Source organism: Grammomys surdaster, unplaced genomic scaffold (assembly GCF_004785775.1).
Source record: "Grammomys surdaster isolate TR1022 unplaced genomic scaffold, NIH_TR_1.0 214, whole genome shotgun sequence".
NCBI classification, from domain to species: Eukaryota; Metazoa; Chordata; class Mammalia; order Rodentia; family Muridae; genus Grammomys; species Grammomys surdaster.
In genome coordinates this window covers 1,949,023-1,965,819 of record NW_021604659.1, presented here as the reverse complement: position 1 = coordinate 1,965,819, position 16,797 = coordinate 1,949,023, and the positions used below count along the sequence as shown (strand labels likewise).

At 43.2% G+C, this 16,797-nt stretch overlaps 1 protein-coding gene across 1 annotated transcript in view; it reads right to left on the bottom strand.

Annotated features, from left to right (window-relative positions):
* Nucleotides 1–401, bottom strand: part of Adam12 (ADAM metallopeptidase domain 12) — a 277,083-nt gene extending 276,682 nt beyond the window's left edge. The window contains exon 1 of the mRNA XM_028772568.1: nt 383–401. Within this exon, the coding sequence (XP_028628401.1) occupies nt 383–401 (19 nt within the window). The remainder of the gene's footprint in view (nt 1–382) is intronic.
* Between the last annotated feature and the right edge of the window lie 16,396 nt (nt 402–16,797).

Sequence of the window (16,797 nt, the reverse complement as noted above, 5' to 3'; positions counted from 1 at the left end):
TGTGTGTGTGTGTGTGTGCGTGCGTGTGTGCTCTGCTTGTTTGTTTGTTTGTTTTTTTATCAGTTTCTGCCATTTTCAGATTCAATTAAGGGCAGTCAAAAAGGATGTTATAGACTATAGACCCATCTCCTCAGAAAGGAATCTTTTCAATGATGGCTTTGAATGTTACAGAAAAGATGACGAAGAAGATATCCCCCAAAATGACCCATCTGCCACAACCAAAGTCACCCAGAACATGGCTTCTGCTTGAGCCTCTTCTGGCTTGGCCCAATCTCTCCTTTCTCTAGCTCACAAAGGGGAACACTGTGGCATGCCAAACCAAAACCATTGCATCCTAGTGATTAAGATTCCACCTCCCCAGAGATGAGGACTGATACCATACCTGTAGTATGCACTGCCATGGAGCCACCAAGCTAGTTCCAAACTGTCTCTTATGTGCCAACTTTCTTTATTGCTACCCTCTAAGGCAGTGGTTCTCAAGCTTTCTAATGCTGTAACCCTTTAATACAGTTTCTCATTCTGTGGTGACCCCAGTCATAAAATTATTTTTGTGAGTACTTCATAATTGTAATTTTGCTGCTATTACAAATCATAATGTAAATATCTGTGTTTTCTGATGGTCTTAGGGGACCTCTGTGAAAAGGCCATTCAATCCCCAAAGAGTCGAAACCCACAGGGTGAGAACCATTGCTCTGAGGGATGAAATTCTCATAGTACCATTCTCTCTCCTTTGGGATCCCACAGGACTAAGCAATCACAAATGAGGCCATGTAGGAGAGGATCTTCACAAACCCACAAGTGTGAACTTGGTCTAGGACATAAGGATCTGGACATCCAGACTTAATGCTGTGCAATTACTGCTGTGAATGCCAGAAGTTCATATTAAAAATTTGAAAATGTCAAAGTTCAGTTGCCGGTGAGAAGACATACTGGTGAGAATGTTAAGACAAGAGGAAGCAAAGCATTGCCCACCAAGTTCTTCAAAGGAAAACTCCCACCAATGCTCAACAGGGAATTAAGAAAGGAGGCTCAGGTGGAGGATCCAAAATGGAATTGTGACAAACTTTAGAAAAGTCTAATGAAAAAAAAAAGTTAAAGAAGTCATCTTAAGCTGAAAAGAAGCTAGGTCAAGGCCTTGGAAACTCATTTAGCATTTTATTAGCCCTGAATACCAAAGACCTACAGCAAATCAGGCAGAAGCCATCTAGGGGTTCCCTGTTTCAGAGTCCTGGGGTGGTGATGTGCCCATTAACACAAAGACACTCTTTGTTCAGACTTACATCTTCAAACTTAAGCAAGAACACAGCAGCATCCTTTCATCCCATCTGTACCTTCTCTACATGAAAATTAGCAGTTCAATTTAAAAACACACACATACAACTTAAAGATCCTCAAAAGAGTCAAAGGCAGATGATGCTGAAAAGAACAGCTTTGCAGTGGAGGAAACTGACAAGCCCTGCCCCAGCCCAGTGATCAAAGCCAACATCAGCAGAGGTGCACCATGTGGGTGGAAGATGCCCTTGATATGACATGGTATGATATGACAGAATGTTGCATGAGCCATCTTCCTCCTCAAAACCTGTACTATGGGGTTAGGGAGATAGCTCAATAAGTAAAGTGCTTGCCATACAAGCACAGGGATATAAGTTCAATTCCCCAGAACTCATGTAAAAATGCTGGAGGTAGTGTCACCTGTTTGTAATCCTAATTTTGGGATAATAGAGAAAGGTCAATACTTAGGGTACATCAGACAGTTCATCTAATGTAACCAGGCCAGTGAGAGGCCCTGTCTCAAAAAACAAGGTGGAGGCTGAAGATATGGTATAGCTGTTAAGAGCACTTGCATATGCCTGGGTTCTATTCCTAGAACCCACATAACAGCACACAACCATCTGTGACTCTAGTTCCAGAGGTTATGACCCCCTCTTCTGATCTTCATAGGCACTGCACACACATGATGCATGTACATACATGCAGGCAAAACATCCATCCATACATAGTAAGCATAAGTAAAATTAAAAAACAAGGTGGATGGATCTTAAGAAATGATACTTCTGTCCTCCATGCACATGAACCCACACACATATCCACAATTACACACACACACATACACACACACACACACACACACACACACACACCATACATAACTCAATCTCATCATAAGCTACATCTGCCAAAGATACATCCTACAATGTTCCTGACCAGGTCTCTTCAAAACAGCTAAGTATCATAAAACACCAGGACAATCTGAGACACTACACCTCAAGCAGAAAGAACCCAAGAAGACATGCCAGCTAAATGCACCGTGGGTTCCTACATGGGCTCAGAGATAGGAAAAGCACACTACGTAAAAGTCAACGAAGCATGAATAAGGTCGAACCTAACTTGATGTTATGGTGATATTATTATCCTTGTATGTGAGTTACAAGAAATATGCATATGATGCTTATGTAAGAAGTGGGGAGATGGGAATAAATGTAGGGTAACTGGGAAGCATTTGTATGAGTTTCTTAATGTTTCTATGAATGTAAAAACTGTTATAAAATATACCCCAATCATAGAACTTTTTATAATCTAATCTGAATCTTGCAGGGATAATTTTCTGAAAGAGCTTGGTATGTATAAGAAGGCTTGGACGCAGGCAGACATCACTGAGGGCTCCAGATCCCAGACAGCTGTAATGTTTGCTGGTCACTTCTCCTACAACACTGACATGTATTCAGAAGGAAGAGGAAATGGTAATGCTGTAGTTAAGCGCAGAGGGGTGCATTGACAAGGCTTTCTAGAGTTTGGGAAGGCAGAGGGATGGGAATTAGAATCCCCTTCCAGGGACTCTAGGGCACGCTAGAGAGTAGAAAAACAAGAGGTCGAACAGAAAACAAACTTTTATTGGCCTTTATTTAGCCTATAAGATAGTAAAGAAGTAAAGGGAGACTTGCCACTTGGTTTTGGGACCTTCATGGTACATTGACAAAATAGTACTGAAACAACCCGGGCACAGGTGAGTGAGAAACACCCACATGCACCTTTGACCTGGGATGGAGCTCAATGGTTGTGTGCTTGCCTAGCATGTACAGGGCCCTCTGTCCAAACACTAGTATTGCCAAAACCAGAAGAGATCCCATATATATATATGACCTTGGGGAAGAAATATGAATTTCCTGAGGCTCAAATCCTTTATGACTCACTTGAGGCTGGGCACCATCATTCACCAAGAGGACTGGCAGAATAGCATGAGGTGACAGTTGGAGAAGGGGACCTAGATGCCCTGAGGTCATGGATGTGGAAGGGGTCCCTGATGCCCTTCAGTTTGGCAGATTGCTCTTTCAGATAAGTGTTTGGAAAGAAGCCAAATGCTCCTGCTGGTTTTCTTTGAGCCACTGGCACTAGGAATTCATTATGTTTCTCTTCTTTATGTTCATTCAGACCTGATTTTTCTGTAATCAGCACATATTATTTTTATTATGGAGAAAAAAACAAATGGAAAAATATCTATCATCTGGGCTCCTGATGACAAGCCCCACAATCCTCCTGGCACCACCAGGCACAGCCTCGAGCATGAGAAGACAGAGCCCATTTAGATACAAGAGCAATCAAATTCTGTGGAGCAATCACAGTTCTGCAGAGATGTTTTGGATGTCAATTTGAAATGCAGAAAAAGATATCCATTGCTTCCAATAAAGGTTGCAGATGGATTCATGCCCCAAATCCACGTTGTCTCCACTGCACACAAATGTAGCTTGCTGGGCCTCATGAGTCTCTCGTCTGTGAGAAGGAAGAGAATGCAAAGGTGGAGGCTCATACAAGCCCCATATGGCAAATGATGGGACTAGAGGGTTGTATAGGTTTTTCTCATAGTTGCCCAGAAATAAATATCAGGATTAACTGCAAAAGCAGAGCTGACTCCATTTCAAATGCCATCATCCCACTGCCTCTTGGAAGAAGAGAAGCTGTTCACTTGTAACAGTCTGTGGAAGGTGGGAGAGGGTACGGAACAAAGGATGTCAGAACTCTTCCGAACCTACTTTGTAGGAAGTAACTCAGTGACAAAAATGGAACATCAGCATCAACATTTATAGCCCAGAAAGGATTTTTAGACATTAATAGCAGAAAGACATGAGTAGGTATTTGTGGATTCTAGTGTATTCTACTTTAAGGCATTAAATTAGTGGCTCTCAACCTTCCTAATGCTGCAACCCTTTAATGCAGCTCTTCACATTCTGGTGACCCCCCTCCTCACAAAACTATTTTCATTGCTAGTTTGTAACTGTACTGTTGCTACTATTATGAATCATAATGTAAATATGTGTTTACTGAAGGTCTTAGATGACCCCTGTGAAAGGATTGTACAACTCCCATGGGGATCACAACCTACAGTTTAAGAAACACTGCATTTAATGAATTAAACAGTAACGAGAAAGTCACTATATAGCTACAAGAAGGTCTATCTCTAAGACTGTTCCTTAACATCTTTATTCTATATAAGGATGCTATCTAACATCCTTCCTCCAAGTAAGAATGCTCCTAACATCCTTGGTCCATTCAAGAGTGTTCCCTCACATCCTTCCTCCTACTAAGAATACCCCTAATATCTTTGTTAGGGCTTAATGAATCTTAGATTTTCTCCATCTAAGAGTGTTCTCCAACAACCCTGGACCATCTAAGGGTACTATACTTAACATCCTTGCTCTACCATCAGGCATCTTATACTACATTTGCCAAACCCATGCATGCTTCAGGAAAACCTAATGATGTCATATTTGCCTGCTCTGACAAGATCTTGTCTTCTACTCTTTAAAATGTGATATTAGACGGTGTGTGTGTGTATGTGTGTGTGTATGCTTGTTCAGGAAGGTGATTGTGCATGTGTGCACATGTACACATATGTATGGAAACCGTAGGTCAACTATGGATGCTGTTCCACCGGGGATCATCTTGCTTTTTGAGGTAGGATCTCTTATTGGCTTAGGGCTCAGTCAGCTAGCCTGACTCCAGAGCCATAAGGGTCTGATTGAGGTTTTAAACCTCTCTGGTGCCAGACTTACAAGTGTGCCCTCACCTTGGCATTTTTTACATAGGTTCTAGGTGTTGAAACCAGGTCCCTATGCTAGTGTGCTGTAGTAGTTGCTATGATAGAACACTATAATCAAGGCAGAGTGTAGAAGGGTTTATTTTGGCTTGTGGATCCAGAGGGAGCATTTGTAATGGCATGGCAACAGAAGCGGTAAGCTGGCTGAGCATATCTCATCTGCACATAGGAAGCAGAGAGAGGGAACAGAAAGTGGGGAGAAGGTTATAAATGCCTCAACTGATGTACTTCTTCCAGCAAGGATCCAGCTCCCAAAGGTTCCACGAATGACGCCACCAACTTGAAACCAAGTGTTCATACAATGAGCTTGTGAGGGACACTCTCATTCAAACCACCACACTTGGCCATCACTTTACTAGCTGAGCCATCTCCCCCAGCCTGCCCTCTTCTCCTAACCACCTCCTTTACTGCTCCATGGAGAACTCCTGTTTCTGAAGCTGATGAATCCCAAATCAGTATTCTTCCCATGTGTCCATCTCACCCAAGCACAGTTTGAACTATCTCCTAGGCATGCTGATTTCGGTCTTCTCAGCAGTGTGGCCTCCCATCCAACATGCTTAAAAATAAGAAGGGTTTTGTCTCCAGCCTTTGATCATGTCAGCACCACCATCAGCCACCACTTCCCCCTAAGCTACGTGACTGGGTGGCCTCTTTGACTTACTCTTTGTTTTACTAAGTCAACTAGTCCAGCTGAATGCTTGGCTCTTGTTCTCTTTCTGACTTCTAAAATCACTGCTACTTAAGTGAACACTGCCATTGTACAATTTAACATCTACCGAATGCTGCTGTCCTTGGTCTAAATGGACTTTAATTCTCTGAGAAGCTAGTACTGATATCTGAGAGTCCAGCATCAAGTGCTAGGAAGATTAGCTGGCAATGCCTGAAACTGGCTTGAGGCACATACAGGTTCTACCTCTAATCTTAAAAGAGAAAGACATTGGATAAGAGAAAAATGGCCTGCCAGGATTGGTCATTTGTTTGGTTGGTTGGAGAATAGGCAGTAAGGGGCTAATTGTATTCTCGGAACACAATTAGTGTGGTTAAACCCATGTGGTTAAAATGGGGAAAGCTGTGGTCATAGAAAGGAGACAAAGTCCAGGTCATGGCAGACCTTCCAAGGCCAAGTTTGAATTTTGGGTGTGGAGACATAGGCAGAGTAAAGCTGACTCACACTGGAAACATTTTCCACCTAGCAGCAATGCGTCTGAAGTTTGGATGGCAGCTCCTCCTGGGATACAAATGTGACGTTGAACACAGATTATAAAAACAGTAAATGCACACTGATTACAATCTGTACAGTGATAGCTATACTGGCCAGGCTAGCCAGGAAACCCTGAATAAAATGAGATGCTCTACTGAGTGCAGCAAGCTGGAGAGGTCATCTCCAGCAAGTGACACCTTCCTTATTCTGCTGCCACTACCTTTTGATGCCTACGTGTCTGTCTTTGCATTTCTCCTTCCTCGTGTGGAGAAGATTGTGTTCTCAAACCTTCATGGGACCTTCCCTCCCAAGCCTCCTCAGAGCAGCTACTATACTTTGGTACCCTTCCCCTCAGCCTCAGTTTCTCTTCAGCCCTTCATCTTGTTCAATTCCTTCATTCGCTTATGATACAAACTTATTTTATCTATTTACCCTTTTGACTGTCTCTACCGCCTCACAGTTCATCAAAACTGGCCATATCCAAGGACAGAGGCTTTGACTGTCAAGTTCCCTGCTATATTCCCAGGCATAGACAAATATTCATGCAGAGAAGCACTGGGGAATTACAACTGTCCATGGCTGGCTGTTGATGGTGAGGGTCTAAAGCTTGATACTCCGTTTCACTGCTCTGGCGGCGGGCCGTGGCAATGTTTGCTCCCTTGCAGGATGATACACAGAACACAATCCGCCTGAGCCTTATTTACAAGCCAAAAATCCAACTTACTTATTTTTAATGAGAAAGAAGTGCTGTGTCAACCCTAGTCCTCATCTGAAACATTTGGCTCATTATCTGCCCAGCAGGAAGGCTTCCTTTAGGAACCAAATTAAGATCAGAGCAGGCAAGAAAGGGTCCATAACAGAAACCATCATCCCTGGAGCCAGATCTTGCTTTCTCTGTTCAAGAAGATCCACCTGCTATGCTGGCCAAGGGCACACTAAACCCCCAAAAGTAGAGCTGAACTTAGAGAGCATGGGTTCATTACAGGCATTTCAAGTTCATTTTCTGTAGACCTCTTGACTTGCCTAAGGCCAGCCCTCAAATACTTATTAACTCATGATGTAGTTGGGACTTTTGATACTGTTTAGAATACTCCTTTTTCTTCATGAGAAAAATACATGTTGAGTTTCAACATAAGTAATGGTTTTAGAGGCGCATCCCATACATTCCTGTGAGGAGATATCTTTTGAATTAGGAAAAGCAGTGAGAGAGACATTTCTCTCCCTCCTTTCCCACCATTCACTTCTTGAGACTCCTGTGGTTTGCTTGGGATGAACTGGGAATGGGCAAGAAACAAATGCAACTTGGGAGGAGGGCTTGAAACAGTGAGAGTGACCACACCAGGGTGACAGGCCTAGGTCCTGATAACCAAGGGTAAAGATGAGGCAGTCTGGATGTGTGTGTAAAATGGTTTTGGTTTTCTAGTTGTTGGTTCTAACTGTTAACTTTGAAAAAAAATCCTAATTTGGATAGTGAAATAGAATAATGCAAACTATTACAACATTGAATTCCAGTCCTGAGTTCAGAGAACTCCTAATATATTCAACTTGGCAAGTATCTGTTAGGCATATGGCTTGACCTCGGAGCAGTTCTTAATAGCATTAACTGGCACATACTCAGTTTTAAAACTAAACAGCATGATTTGGTGTCTCCAAATAATTGCTTAGTTTTAAATTAGGGCTTTCTAAATGCAAATAAAATTGCTTAATTTGGAAGCTTTTTAACTTTTAAGCTCTTGAAGATTTTTCCCCCATCATAATACCTGCTCTTATTCTGATCTCTTTACAGAGAAGAAGTGCCAGCCCTTCCTAGGATGGCTACAGGTGTCCAGTCAGAACACGAAGACCAAAGAACTGAGAATCAGTGCCTGGGTTTAAAGTACACACTAATAATTTACTAGTTGCTCTAAAGTCATCCTTTATTCTCCATGCATGGGCATTGACATGCCAGCCTGGCTCCCTGCCTTGGGGCAGGGTAGCTGTCAATGCCTCAAGCTCACTCACTCTTTTCTTCTCTTAGCTTCTGACCACACCATATAGTTCTATAGGCAAGAATTATAGAAACAATGAGTGCTTATTGATTATTATTATTAGGATAAACCACTGGAACAATGTAAGGAGGTAAACTCCCCCACGGCTGCCCTTCACTAGCGCTGGGAATGCACCTGGAAGGATTGTTTGTGGTTAGGGGGTGCCTTATTTCCTTTGCTGGGTCTGGCTTAACCAGTGTGCCCCAGATATCTTGGCTCAAAAAATAAGGTGAACGGGCTCTGAGGAATGGTACCCAATGGTACCTCTAGGCTCCATGTACATGTGCACATCCTCACTGCACCCCTCCTCCAAAATATGTGCACTTGTACTAGCACACACATGAACACATGCACATACCTGCACATGCAAACAGAAATAACATCAAATCAATGTTTAAAAAGTTGGCACTGGAACTGAGAGGTGGCTCAGCAGGTAAAGGAACTTGCCAGAAATGCCTGAATTTGATCCCCAGAACCCACATAAAGATGGAAAGAGAGAGCTGACTGCATAAATTCCCTGACCTCCATATGCGCATCATGACATAAACGCCCCCACACATACGTTGTGTTTGTTCTCTCTCTCTCTCTCCCTTTCTCTCTCCCCTTCTTCCTCTCCCTCACACAACAATAACAGCAACGACAGCAACAGCAATGACAATAAAAATTTTTAAGTTTTAAGGTTAGCATTGTAGATTGAGGAAGGCGATGCCTCTCCTGAGCCTCTGTCTCCTGGGTATCTCTTCCTCAAGTCCCATCCATTTCTGCCTGTGGAAAGCAGTACATTTATCAGAGGAGACCAGAGGTAAACCATACTCTGAGCAGATGGACAGCCCAACCACAGCCGAGATGTCACCAAAAGCTTCTATTGGGAGAGTTCTGACCTCAGGGGACTGGGTAGGAAGAGTAGGGCAGCTTAGCCAGACAGATGCTTAGCGGGGGACTCCTCCCCACAGTGCCCCTTATGTCTCCTGTCCACCTACAAGAAAGGAAATGAAGGAGATAAATATGTATCTGGAGAGCTGAGACCAATCAGTAAGAGCATGAGCTTTGTCTACCTGCAAGTTCTGTTCTAATAGATCGTTCCTTGTTCTACAAGACGGCTGGACTGATTGCTTCTGCCTCTGTCTCACAGACATTTCCAAGCTCACTAATCCCTCATCTCTGAGGGGGAAGCTCGATGACAGTCACTCTGTTTGAGAGTGAACAGTGAAGTTGGATCCAGGTCAAGTCACCAGATTTAGAAAATTAAAACACAAGAGCTCAGCTAAACCCGAACTTTGGGAAAACAATGACTAATTTTTTTAGTATCAGTACAGCCTGTGCAACTTATACTTTTTTTTTTCTCTCTCTCCTCTCTTCTCTTCTTCCTCTCTCTCTCCCTCTCTCTCCCTCTCCCCCTCTCTCTCTGTTTCTATGTATGTGTGTGTGTGGGGGGGTGTATCCATGTATATTTTGTGTTTCCACGATGTCTTCTATTTTGCCTGACAACCCCAGATCCAGGCTCCCTTGAATAGTTTGTAGGCCTACAAGGTAGAAAATTTCATTCAGGAAAACGTTCTAATTTTAAAATGCAAAGTTAACATGAGAACGGCTCAAATATATTCATCAATTCACAGCACAGATAGACATCTTTTCTATGACACAAAATTCAAGACTGAGTAATCATGGTGACGTATTTACAGGGGGCAGAGGTGAAGAAAAGACCTCTAGGCAATCAGAGGCTTTTATACCCAACTGCTGGAAGACACAGTCTATACACACCCAAGTGTTTCATTCAGGGCTCACACGACTCCATCTGTCACCAGAACACATGTTTGGCACAGACAGAAAGCCAAGAGCAGTCTAACAAATATTTCAAAACTGAATTTATATCTTTCTAACACATGGTTTATATACGGATGTCATACCTAGCAAGCTTCGCAGTTTTCAAATAATATCCTGGCTAAGGCACAAATGATGTCTGCAGCCGACCGCAATATCAAAATTATTTGCTTTTAAAATATGTTAAAGAAAGCATAGTTTATGAGGGGACTCCTGCCAGAGTCGCCTGTTTCAGTATGCAATTGTTATAAAGTTCGGGACAAGAATCCAAACGTATCCACCATAAGCCAAATATTTGCATAACTCCTTATTCAAAGGGGAAGCGCTCCTGGAAAACCACAAGTTTAGATCATCATTATCCAGAGTGGCACTCACATGTTAGCAAAGTTCAGAAGAGCCTTCTACCAACTACAGTTCAGGTGTCTGTCTCCACCATCTAGGAAAACTATATGTCAAATCGATAGGGTGCACCAAATGGGTTTCTCCATGTATGTGCATACTCTGGGAGATTGCCTGCTCTAAGTTGTTCTCCTGTAGGGCATTTCTAGATGAAAATTCAAAGTACCCAAATGTAGTTATTTCTTCTTCAGCATCAGAAAGCCATGTATTTGCCGACTATCTGTTACTTTCTCATTTTTTTCCCTCCTACTATGGGATAGCGTGTAGACACAGGCCCAGTTTATTAGACAGCGGGCGATATTTGCCACTGGCTGGCCAACGATGTTCTTGTAAATATTTCAATCCCCTCCCTGTTCCCAAGAAGAAAATGGAAAAACTGAAACAGCTACAAGCAGGCAGGGTCTGTGCGCTGGCACAGACTAATTCCACTTTTACAGTGCATCTTCGAGATTGCTGGTCATGAGAACTGTAGGGTGGGGAGTAGAGAAAGTGTCACATTGATTTTCTTTGGAAATCATGTAATTTATATTCTTCAACTTGACTATATCAGCATAAATCAGAGCCACATGGAGGGAACACTCATCTTTGAATCCCATACTTTTCCTAGGGTCAGCCAGGCCTTGGAGGCCGTCCTTCAAGTAAGAAGAGGGGAATTTAGCCCAAAGGAAAACAAGCCACCTGAGATTACTCCCAGGGAGACTCAGTTTATCTGACATTGTCACCACTGATTAGAAAAGTTCTAGTCAAAGTGCCCAGCTCAACTCATGTCCTCAGGACTTTTTCTGGGGGTCTGGGTGTGTTGCCCTGTTGTAAAAGCGATCTTGTGTTGATGTACCCCCATGTGCCATCTCACACAGGAAGACAAAGATACTGCAGTAAGTGGGATCTGTTCACCTACTCTACACAGAGTAGAGCAGTGAGCTTCAGGAAATTGGCCCTTCCCAGGGCTCACATGGCAGGCAGCTCAAACCTAGGTCTTTGGTGCCATGGAGATAGTTCCATCATTAAAGTGCTTTGCCTGTAAGCAAAGGAGTTCAATTCCCAGAACCCAGATGAAAAACAACCAGCCAACCAACCAAACAAACAAATTGTATGGGGCATGTACTAGTAATCTTGGTGCTGGTGACGTAGAAATGGGCAGATCTCGTAGGCTTCCCTGGTCCTCAGCCTACTAGACAAGTTCCAGGCCATGGAGAGAGCCTGTCTTAAATACAAGGTGGATAGCTCCTGATGCATAACTCCTGAGGCTGATCTCTGGCTTCCATGTGTGCTGGGGACATACATGCATGTGCACATGTGCACGCACAAACACTCAAACACACACATACATTCATGCACACATACATGTGCACACATGCATGCTAGGTGGAGAAAGTCTTCCACCTTCCTTGCTCCCATTACTACTGAATAGAGTTGTGGTTGTCAATCCCACTCTTTGTACTGTGTGCTTTCTTTCTCACCTGCAAAGGCACATCTGTTCATGCAAGTGACAGGGCTCCTATCTCTCTACATATTCCCTACCTTTTCCTGTTTCAGATCAGCTGCTAGAGTAGATGAACGGGCTTGGAGGAAGGGCAGTAGTCAGGACTTCACAGGAGCCAGGGTCTAGCAGAGAGCACCAAAGAATAACCACCAGGGATCCAGAGCCTTCCTGTTCAGTCCCAAGGTGGCCGGGTGACCTGGGTCACTGGTCCTTCGCTTTGTCTCCTGACTCACGGCATTAGCTTTCCTCCTGCTCTACCTCACCAGGCGGAATCTGGTCATAACTGACTCCTGCTAGTTTTACCCTCTCCCAGCCACAATGGAGTTAATCAATAGGGCACACTTTCACAGACAGGCCAGTTCTCAGTCTCAGTAGATGTCACCAAGCATTATCACAGCACGACACATCCCCACATCTGAGGCTCACACAAGAGCCTTGGTCTGGTTCTTTAAGTACTAAAATTCTTCTTCCCATCATGTGGTCAGTGCATCGATCGGCCCCTTGGACCTATCACATGCTGAATAAATGTGTTGAATGGATGTGAAAGAGAGGGAAGGGGCTCTCACACTGATGCATGAAAATTGCCTCCACATAGGCAAGGAGTCCAGCATCCAAGAACAAAATGTCAATGTTCACTAGCAAGATGATATGTTCAGGTCTGCATTGTTTTCCCAGAATTCCCATCTCTGACAAGGGTCCCACACTTCCCTGGGTTTTTTAGACCAGCTTCATGTATGTCCACATACTCCAGAGTCTAGAGCTGAGCCCTAGCTAGCCTTCAGAATCAACCCAGGCAGTGGGCCATGATGATATTTCAGTTCTTGGCAGACTCTGGTTCTATATTTTCTATATATCTCAGTGGGTCAGCCTTGGAAAACATCTAAAGAACCTGGGACTCAGCCTTGTTACCATACCTTAGAGAGTCAGACCCACCTGGATAGTGAGTTATAAGATGCTCTTAAGCCGTACAAAACCAAACCCTAAAGTCAGGGAGGGGAACAAGTTACTTCCCTTCCAGTTCCCTGACAGCCTTATAATTAGGACAGAGTCTATTTGGCATAACATGCTGATGACCTCCCGAGCTACTGGCCACCCACCCTTTTTCACAAAGGGCTCTGGTTCCGGACACCAGCAGACATGATAATCTGGCCAGAATTTAATAACATTGTTTAGCTTTCCTCTGATTTATTTTTCTAGCATTTACATCAAGAGATCTGGCCTTCTGCTTCCAACATACAAGGGCCATTTTTTTCTTAAATAAATGTATGCAAAAAGGAAACATTAAGATCAGTGAAAGAAAAAGTATCTAATACTAGCAAGGGTGGTGTATGTCTACCAAAAACTCCATGAAAGTGGTCCTCAGATTACATTGGGATTCCAGATACTGCTCAGTCCATGGCTGGCCACTGCTGATATATGTTTAATTACTTAAGGAGCTAGGTAACAAGCTCTCAGCACCATAACAGGCATGCAATGCTGCTTCCTGCTGGGATCAAGCTGCGTGTGTTCATAATGAATTCCTAGTGCATGATTTGGGTCCAAGTCATATTGTAGATCAGACGACCTGGCCACTGAGGTAGTGGCCTTTGGCTACTACCCTAAACTTAAAGGACAAAGGGTGTTCTTGCTGTGGTTGTTTCCAATTGTGACTGGAGCAGCTCCTGTCCACCATGCTAGAGTACCTCTTCTTCCATGAATGCGCCATTGAAGTATCTTCTATCAAACAGCCCAGATATTCAAGAGCAATTTCCACCTACCTGTGTGTGTGTGGTGATAAGCCAGACATGAACTCAGTTCCTATGTGCTCATGAGATCATTTTAAACTCTCCCAGATTGTACTGAGCATCTGGTCCTGCCCATTGATGATCAAAGGTTACAAGGTCAATGATGTTAGAGTTCAGAGTCCAAGTAGGAAGTCAACTGTGTCAGACAAAGAGAGAAGAATGCCTAGGATAATGCTGATCATAGCCCCATAGCCTTGAGAAAAGAACCAGAAGGGGTGAGAGAGCCAAGTTCAGGGAGGTTTCCTCAGGGACAAGGATTGTAAGCACAAGGAAAAGCAAGCAGGGGTGGTATCTGGGGCTAGGAAAGCAGATCACATAAGGAGACACTAAGTGAGTAAACACAGCAGACACTGGTCACACCCACTTGTTTTTTCCCTGTTTTATTTGCAGTATTCTCCACCTGTTCATGAAAGCTGAGTTGTATGAGGATTCTGGAGAGCAAAATTATAAAAAGACAGAGGTTTATAACTCCAGTGATACTAACTGTTCTTTGTAAATGAGCAAAACTAACTGAATCCAGGTCCAGCCTTCTGGCACCTGTACCTTCTGGTAGGCTTCATGATGAGTCCTCTTGAGTCCCTAAAAAGAAAAGAATACTCTTTTCTGTAACCATTCAAGTGCTCTGCCATAAATAATTGTGGGTGTCACACTCCAAGAGTGGAGCCCATACCACAATTCTACTAGATTTTGTGTCTTAATCTATGTCCTGGTTAGCCTTAATTGCTAACTTGACATAATCTAGACCCTCCTGAGAAGAACAACTCTGTTGAAGAATTACCTAAACCATTTTGGTCTGCAGGCTCTCTATGGGGATTGTCTTGATTGTTAGTTAATGTGGAAGGTGTCAGCCCACTATAGGCAGCTTCATTCCCTGGACAGGTGACCCTGAGCTGTACAAGAAAGCTAGCTAAGCATGGCTCTGGAAGCAAGCCAACAAGGAATGTTCCTTCATGGTTTCCTGTTTTGAGTTTCTTCTTGAGATCCTGCTCTGACTTCCATTAGGGCAGGGAAATCAAGGCGACAGGAGCAAGCAGCTGGCCATATTGCATCTGCAGTTAGGAAGCAGAGAACAACTGAATGAATGCTCTTGGCTCAGCTGATGCCTTCAGCCTTTTATTCAATCTAGTCCTCAAGCCCAGTGAAAAGTGTTATTCTATTTATCACATCAATTAAAATCTTCACACCTTAATTAACCTCAACTGGATAATCCCTTACTACTCCCTGGAGACTTGTCTCCTGGGTGATTCCACAAGTTGATGGTCAGCACTAACCATCACACCTTCCTAGCCAATAGCCAATCCTCCGTCATATGAAAAAGGACAATAGATTTGTAGATTGTCACTGGCATCCTTGGGGATCCAAGAGGTAATTTCTATTATGAAAAATTCAAGACTATATCCTTAGTCCAGATTAAGATCACTGGACTCTGTCCTTCACAAGCATCAACTTCCAAAGAACTAGTGATGCTATGTGTAGAGGAAGAGTAAGGCAGGACTCGGCAGAAAGACTCACAGGATCTGGCATGCAGTAGGCACACAGTGAACATCAGTGAGAAAATGGGAAAGCCTAGTGATTGCTGGATTGTGTGGATTTCCAGTTTCTGATAGATACTACATACTCATTACAGACAGTTATAATGCAAATGTCTTTGGAATTATAACTGAAGTCTGTTTTTTTTTTCAAGACAGAGTTTCTCTGTGTAGCCTTGGCTGTCCTTGAACTCATTCTATATACAAGGTTGGCCTCGACTTCAGAGATCCGTTTGCTTTTACTTCCTGAGTGCTGGGATCAAAGGCATGTGCCACCACCACCCAGCTTGAAGTTTGAATTAGCATAAAGAATGTTCATTACATATGACACCGTGTTACATAAGAACATTTTCATGACTGTGTACTGTGTATGAGCATAGTCTCCCCCTTGCCTCCTTCTTCACCCTTCTCTGATTGGCTTTTCAAAGTGGCTATTCAAAACTAAAGTAAGAGCAGACTTCAAAAGGGGAAAATGCAGATGAAAATAGATCATTTTCTAGAGAATGTTACAGGCTTGACTAGGGCAAGATTTTGTGAAAACCTGGCTAAGTTTTTAACAAATACTCAGATTCCAATCAATAAGATTCTAAGTGAATGCTCATGTAACTTTAGGGGAGTGTCACAAAAAGCAAATGAAAGTTTTTCCACATATTTATTACAATAGTCATAGGGTTTAGAGTGAGTCACAGACAATCCATGACAAAAGAGCTCCTATGTCAACTTTTAACAATTCCATACAGGAAAGGGAAAAATATTTAAAGATAAAAGACTTCTAGAAGTTTTGTTTAAAGAGTTTACGTATCAGGGTAGTATGTGGTAGCACATAACTTTAATCCTAGCACTTGGTGGGAGGGCAGGGTGGAGGCAGATGGGCATCTGTGAGTTTGAGGTCCTCCAGGACTAAGTAATGAGACCTTGTCTTAAAAATGAAAATGATAGGGCTAGAGAGATGTCTCAGAGGTTGAGAGCACTGGCTGCTCGTCCAGAGGTCTGAATTCAACTCCCAGCAACCACATGGTGTCTCATAACCATCCATAATGAGATCTGGTGCCCTTTTCTGGCCTGCAGGCATACAGTCAGGCAGAATGCTGTATCCATAATAAATAAATTTTAAAAATGATAATTTCCCATCAATATATATAAAACAGACCCAAAATGCTTTAAGTATTACCAAGAAAGTTGTACACAGATTAACTAAAGGTAGTGCAATCGCTAGCTGCATTGTAAATACTTCTCACCCATAGGTAAGTCTAGTGCTCACTCCTCGTGGAAGAACCTTCCTTTTGTAGCAGATGGAGATGAGAACAGAAAGCCACAAGGGGTCAAATTGTAGAGAACACGCGATTGGGGTGCTTAGCCCCAGCTGATGTATCCACAACCACAAGTCATACCGTAAGGCTCATGGAACATCACCAAAGAGGAGGAAGAAAGATTGGAGGAGCCAGAGGTCCAGGAAGTCAG